General features: G+C 33.4%; 1 protein-coding gene across 1 annotated transcript in view; it reads left to right on the forward strand.

Annotated features, from left to right (window-relative positions):
- LOC107647637 overlaps positions 5,762 to 7,437 on the forward strand; it is an 8,146-nt gene continuing 6,470 nt past the window's right edge. The window contains exon 1 of the mRNA XM_021108320.1: positions 5,762 to 5,863. Coding sequence (XP_020963979.1) covers positions 5,762 to 5,863 — 102 coding nt within the window. The remainder of the gene's footprint in view (positions 5,864 to 7,437) is intronic.

Raw genomic sequence — 7,437 nt, forward strand, 5'->3', positions numbered from 1 at the left:
TTAATAATTTTTGTCTAAATATAAATTTAAATAATATAATTTAAATAATATTTATTTTATTATAATTTATTTTGCATAAAAATTACTAAATATAAATCACATTTAATTCATTTTTAATCAAAATAAAATTTATAAAATTAATTTTATAAAAGGTCAATTTGATATTGATATTTTCTTCCATTGAAAAACACCAATAATTTGACAATCAAATACTTTGCAATACTAATAAATTGTGCCTCCCAACATGAATTTTGCTGCTTTTGTTGTTGGCTATTACATGAAATAGAGTATAATTAGATTCAAATAGGTGACAAACGGATGAATCTCGTTAGTTTACAAATTACACTTATTTCTTGCAAATAAAGCCTCTTCTTACCAGCTTCAATAAAAATGTTATACCATAACTTTTCTGAGCTCTTAGTTCACATTTGTTATCCACTTCAATTAATATGTCATACCATAATTTTTTGAGACTTTCAGTTCACACTTACTCTCTCACTCTTTGATATCATTTTTATGTATATTCATGTAAAATATATATATAAAAAAATATCAGTAATGTCAAGATAAATAAATGTTAACATCTGAATGTATATGAGCATATATATATTATTTAAATTATAATGTGCTAAAACACAAAAAAATTCAGTATGTTATAAGTAATTTATATGATAAATTCTATTAGTACTTTGAAGCATCAAATCTTTTTGGCCTATCTTAAAAAGAAGAACTATATACAATGTATGCCCATTTCTACATTAATTAATTATTTACCTTTTAGGCCTTTTCATATAAGACAATAGTCGCAAAAAAGATAGAAAGATTTGTTAGGTAATTAAGAATTGAGTTATACTACACATACAAATTTTTTTAGTTTATAAGTCTTACAAGTTGGACCAAATCTAACAAAAACTACATTCACCCATTGGAGCGTGATAACATGCACGTCACTCAACTGTTTCCAAAGCGCGCTTTCACTCACCATTATGGAAGACACTTCTTCTTCTTCACGTTCCTCCTTCTCCTCCTCCTCTTCCTTCTTCTTTTTCTCCTTCTTTGTGTTTCTCTTCCTTTTTCTTCGTGTGTTTCATCTTCATCGTTGTTTTTTATTATTGTTGTTGTTACTGTATTTTTTTCCTCCTCCTCTTTCTATTGATTTTGCAATATTATGAATTTTTTTCTTTGTTTGATTTTTTCTCCCAAGAAGAATTATAAGAAAACGAAATAAGAAGATGAAGAAGAAGAAGCAGTAGAAGATGAAGAGGAGGAAGAGAAAGAGTTTTTAATTATGCAAAACTTATCAGAATAAAAATACACCAAAAAATTCTTAAAATACACCCAAATATCTTCGTGTTACACCCAAATATCTTCGTACTACACCCAAATTTGCTGCAAATACAGAAAAATATTTTCTCTAATGCTGCATTTTTTTCTTCTTTTTTTCCTTATTTCTTTCTTTCTTTTAGTTAAATGAATGTAAGTTCATCCTCTTCCAAGTAATTTTGCAGCATTATGTATTTCTTCTTCTTCTTTGTTTGATTTTTTTATTTTTATTCTTGTTAAAAGAGTAAAACAAGAAGAAACTTGAGAAGATAAAATAAAAAGGAAAAGATGAATAAGAAAAAAAAGAAGAAGATCGTGATGATGATAAAAAAAATAAGAAATAGTAGAAGATGAGAAGGAGGAAGAGGAAGAGTTTTGAGTTATGCAGAACTTATCAGAATAAAAATACACTCAAAAATTCTTAAAATACACCCAAATATTTTCGTATTACACCCAAATATCTTCGTGCTACACCCAAATTTGCTGCAGAAAAATATTTCCTCTAACACTGTATTTTTTTTCCTAAATTGAACCACACTTTAGCCACTTGATTAGATTCAAAACAATAATCAATTTCGTTCTAGTTCAATTGACAATTTGAACGTAAATTATTTATTATCTTCAACAACGAGATAACTGATGATGAAGGGGAAAGAGAAAAAGAAAAGAGGTGAAGAAATTTCAATGAAAAAAGAAGGAGGAAGAGGTGGTGTTGATGACGATGATAACGAGAAAGAAAAATTACGAAGAAGAAGAAGAGGCCCAGAGAAAAACGTGAAAGCGCGTGAATATAAATGACTTGTATGACTTGTATGGAAAAACGCTTGTACGTGGAGAATAATTCTTAAGAATTATAATATTCAATGGATAAGCAAAAATAATGAGACCTATACCTTTGTATGCATGCACTATACTTGCTAATTTTTCTATGAAAAAAAGAAATAAAAAATGTATGTACTTATTATTCCGTGTGCCAAACTTTGGTCGTTCACGTGTTCTAAGTGTGAAACAATTTGTATGCTTAGAAATTTAAAATATAAAAGAAAAAGAAATTTAGAATGCTATTTACATATTACTAAATAATAATCTTTTGTCAATATTAGAACTTTTGTGCTCTATTAGGGTTTGGTCAAAATCTTACGGAATCCTGTTTCTAAATACGAGTGTGATTTAAAAATTTTATTGTTCTATTGAGCAACTGCAGGCATAGTGATGAGGAGAACCTTACTAAACTATGACCCTGATCCACCTAGTGGAGAAGACGAAGAAGAAATTTTTTTATAGAAGGAAGATATAAGAAAAGATATAAAAAATTGTAATAGAAGCTTGATACAGAGATTGATGGCGGATAGAGAATTTGGCAGTGGAACCATGGAGGTAGCCTTCAATGCGATCTAGAATCAACCAGAAGAAATGCGAATCAAAATGCATAGAGATAATATATACCAATTTTTTTTAATCGAGAGGCTAACGTGATCCGAATAAAAAGGGGATCTCCATGACTTTCTAAGCAATATGTGATTCATCTAAGGAGGTGGAAGGAAGGAACAAGGATAGAAGAAGAGGATTTCACAAGAATTTCTACATGAGCGCAACTTTTGGGAATGCTTGAGAATTGCAAAACTACTGAGGCTACAACCAAGATAGTAAAAAGGGTTGGTGAAGTTTTGGAGGTGACAACTTTCAATATGAGAGGAAAAGATGGACGAATCATGAAGCCATAATTGAACTCGACATAACCAAATCCCTTAAACAATCAATCAAAGTTTCAGGCCCAACAACCCAACCTTTGTGATTCAACTTAGATATGAACGTCTAGGAACTTACTGCACATTCTGCAGATACATTGGCCATGAATACAAAAATTGCAGTAATTATCTAGAGGCTTCAACTAATCAACAACATCCTAAAATCAAACGGAGCAAGGAATTAAAAGTTGAGCAAATAGGGTGGAAAGCGGAAGAATTAAAGGAGAATACAAACCCAAACTCAAGAAGAACGATGGATGAAGGTGCCCAACATATATATAAGAAAATCAACACTAGTTAATTTACTAGAATTATTTTTTAAATGATCAGTTAGTGAATCTCATCATCCAAAATATCCACACACCCCGGATACAAACTATCACAACTTTTCAATCACCATCTAACCAAACCGACCATATCAGCATCAAACTATCCAAGATACCTAAACTAAAAACTAAAACCCCATCCACATAACCCGATCCATGAAATAGCAAAGTATCCATCACAAACACATCCACTTGGCGGCGACAGCACCCTCCACTTGAGGAGAATGATTTGACGATGAGTTTGAGCTCATGAGTTAGTGGAGTGGGATGGTGGCTGGGATGCTGGGTATCGAAGGGTTTAGGGTTACATTTTTTTCAATTTTCAAAGAGAGAAATGGGTGGTAAGGGTTTTTGATCTCTGAATCTTTTTTTTTTAAATAAAAAATTAAAAAAGACGTCATTCTGAAGCGTCTGGGTCTGAAACAAAAACTCTCTAAAATTGAACCTGTTCTAACAATTCATCAGTTAATAACCAGTTCGGCCAGTTTGTTTATCGATTTTTTGTCAGATAATTTCTGACCTCAACTGAATTAGTCAGAGAACCAATTTTCGGTTAATCCAATAAATCGACTGATTCGATCTTATTTTCAGAATTATGATTAAAAAAAAAGAAAAATACATATAATTGTTTGGCATATGTAAATGAAGTATTAATAATTTATCAATGCGTCATCGATATGTTAATCCACAAGGAAAGGGATAAGAAAATAATTACCTTACCTGACATTAACAGAAAATGCCAGATCTCAAAGTCTTGGAATCAAATACCATGTTGCAAATTCATTAGAGGTAGAGTAAAGAAAAAAATATATGGCGAAATAAAACAGAAATTATTTTTCTTATGGAACTCTTTTTTGTGTATTGGCTGAATATTGGTGAAGGAGGTATTTTGTCGAAGTGTGGTGTTAGATTCAACACGCCGGGGACGTGATGTCTGAGTTCGTCAGTGATGTGTCAGCACCCCGTCAATACGCAGGGGGCGTGGTGATGTGGCGAGCAGGGACGGATGGCAGTCCACTACCAACACGCCAGGGGCGTGGTGCTGTGGAACCCGTAAAGCGGTGCAGATTTTTGCTGAGTTCCAATGTTACAGCAGCAGCATGGGAGGGGGCGTGTTGCAATCCTGTCTGCATGCAGGAAACAGCCCCTCACTCCGGTAACCAGTGAGCAGCCTTCAACCCTTTATAAATTCAATCTTCTTTCCTTCCATTGAAGCACACAAGGAGAGTGCTGAAGCAAGGAATCGAGAGAGAAAAAAAAATAGTGTATGAGGAGGAGCGTGTAGCTTGAAAGAAGAAAAAAATTATACGGCGCAGTAGTGAAGAGAGTATTGGTAGCAGTAGTGATAGTAGTGTATAGTGTAAGTGGTGGTTTAGAAGAAAAAAAATTTTGAAAATAAAATTATTAGTTTGTAGTGATTAAAAAATGGTACGTAATTATACGGCACCCGAAGAACATACTATCAATTATTTGGATCATCCAATTTATGTAAGTTGACACATTTTATTTTTTATGTATTTAAATTTTTTAAAATTTGGATCATCCAGCCGCAGCGGGCGTTCGTGGTTGTTGACGAGTACAACCCCGGTGCATTTGCTCCGGCAGAGGCAGGTGGGTTGACAACTCCGGGTGTGGATGACTCAGTTCGAGGTTACCTGTATGACTCAGGTGGGTCGGCAGCTCCGGGTGGGTCGTCGCCGGCTTCATAAGTGGCTTCGAAGTCCTCTTCGCTGTCACTATTCATTCCTTCGCACACTGCAGCTCTATCATCCTCTATATCTAAATCATTTTGAATCTCTTCTGCCTTTATGTTTTCAAACTCAACATACAGTTCAATTTGTGGCTGTCGCATCTGATTTTGCCGGTGAATTTGGAACATATTCTGCATACTCGTTTCATCAGTGATCGACATGATATCAAACTGTATTAGACCACCAAAAACTACAACAGAATTTTGGTACAGAATTCTGCTCACTCTCGTTAACATACCGTTCTCCATATTTTGACAAAGACCGTTCTGAAGCTCCATTAACGTCATGGTGCATGGAACCACAAACGAAAACGGATTCTGGCACACAAACCTCACTCCCTCATGAGTATTCCGTATTATCTCACTGTTGCGATACACTACCAAATTTACAGTACCCTCCATTACACTACCAACACTCAAAGACCACTCAAAGTACACTCTTCTTCAGAATGAAAATGGTACCGAGTTTTGCCTTATATAGAGGTGAGCATTCAACACGCCCCCCACGTGCTGCTAGCTTCAACCAACTAGGCGTCGCTACGTATCAGCATGCTCTTGCGTGCTGACTCAGCACGCCCCCACGTGCTGCCTAGTTCAACCAACCAGGCCTCGCCATGTCAGCACGCCCCCTGTGTGCTTTCTCAGCACGCCCCCCACGTGCTGCCAGCTTCAACCAACCAGTCCTCGCCACGTGTCCTCCACGTCCCTTGTGTGATGTATGTAACACGTCCTCTGTGTGTTAGACCTCTCATCTGACACGTCCACCAAAGTTTAAATACACTCCTTGCACCCATTTCTAACTAAAACACCACCCTTTACTCCATAACAAAATTCTTGAGCCTAAATAAAAACTATGAATAATAGTAAAGTGTTGCCATTGTTTATTTGTTTATTTGAGCATCATAGAAAATGGTCCTAGATTTTGATACAATATGTTATTGTCATGCATTTAAGCTAGACCTCTCATAGTATCTTGGAGCAGCTTTATAACAAAAATGTGCTTTTTGTTTAAAGCGATTTAGGAACTCTCACTTGTAAAATTTGCAAAATCATCCGCATTATATTTTCCGTCATCACGAAAAGCAAGCCACTAAAATAAGTAGATTATTTCTCCAAAAAAATCATTAAAAAAAAAATCAATTCACGGTATAGAAAATCCAACTTTATTTTGAAAGAAGATGGTAATCCGAAAAGATATTTGAGGATGATGAAAAATTTGAGAATATATTTTGTTTAAATGAAGATGTTAAAAACATCTACTCAAATATAGATAATATTTTATAACATATTTAGGGGTAGTAATAGATAGAATAAGGTTTGAACTTAATCCTAATTTTATCCTACTTGCAAGATTAAAATATGTCAACTCTAATTCTACTTATCCTTAATCCGTAAGTAAATTTTGAAAGATCCGAAAAGATATTTGAGGATGATGAAAAATTTGAGAATATATTTTGTTTAAATGAAGATGTTAAAAACATCTACTCAAATATAGATAATATTTTATAACATATTTAGGGGTAGTAATAGATAGAATAAATAGAATAAGTTTTTAATTTTTTGTTAAATTTTTTATAATAAAAAATTAGTTAAATTTTTTTACTTTGATTTCAATCTTAATTTAATTTCATCCTCCAACTTCCAACTCATCTCCCATCACTATTACTATCACTGTCACTATCATCAACATCATTCATCCATCCACCATTAAAATCTAACCCTAAATGCATTGTTCAAAAGTAAAAAAAAAAAAAATTTATATAAAAACAATTATAAAATTTTGGTTGACTATCCAAAAATATATTTCTAAAGAAAAAGTATAAGCTAATATAATTTTTCAGCGCTTTATTTTTTTGTATATTAAAAAATGTTGGTGTAATACTCAATCATTGAGTTTTATGGTATATTTTAAAATTATGGAAGCATGACAATATGCCCCTTATATTTGACATACAATACAAGGAGGCGTATTGTCAATATAAGAACTAACAAAATTATAGGGACTAACAAAATAATTAAATTTTATTTTTTTTACTTGATTATTTTAACATAAATTTAATACTAATTGGAATTTTTTTATTAATTATTTTTAGAAATTGAGATTTGATTGTTGTTATAATTTTAGTCAAAAACATATATTCCCACTAATTAGGGGTGACAAGTGGGCTGGTCCGTCCCTCCCTAGTCTACTCTACCAAAAGTCCGTCCTTCGGCAAAATAGTTCATCCCGCCCGCTTATTGAGGTGGTCCCAAATTTCTACCCCTTCCTACCTAACGGCGAGTTGGCAGC

The sequence above is a fragment of the Arachis ipaensis genome, chromosome B01 (genome assembly GCF_000816755.2).
Source record: "Arachis ipaensis cultivar K30076 chromosome B01, Araip1.1, whole genome shotgun sequence".
NCBI lineage: Eukaryota > Viridiplantae > Streptophyta > Magnoliopsida > Fabales > Fabaceae > Arachis > Arachis ipaensis.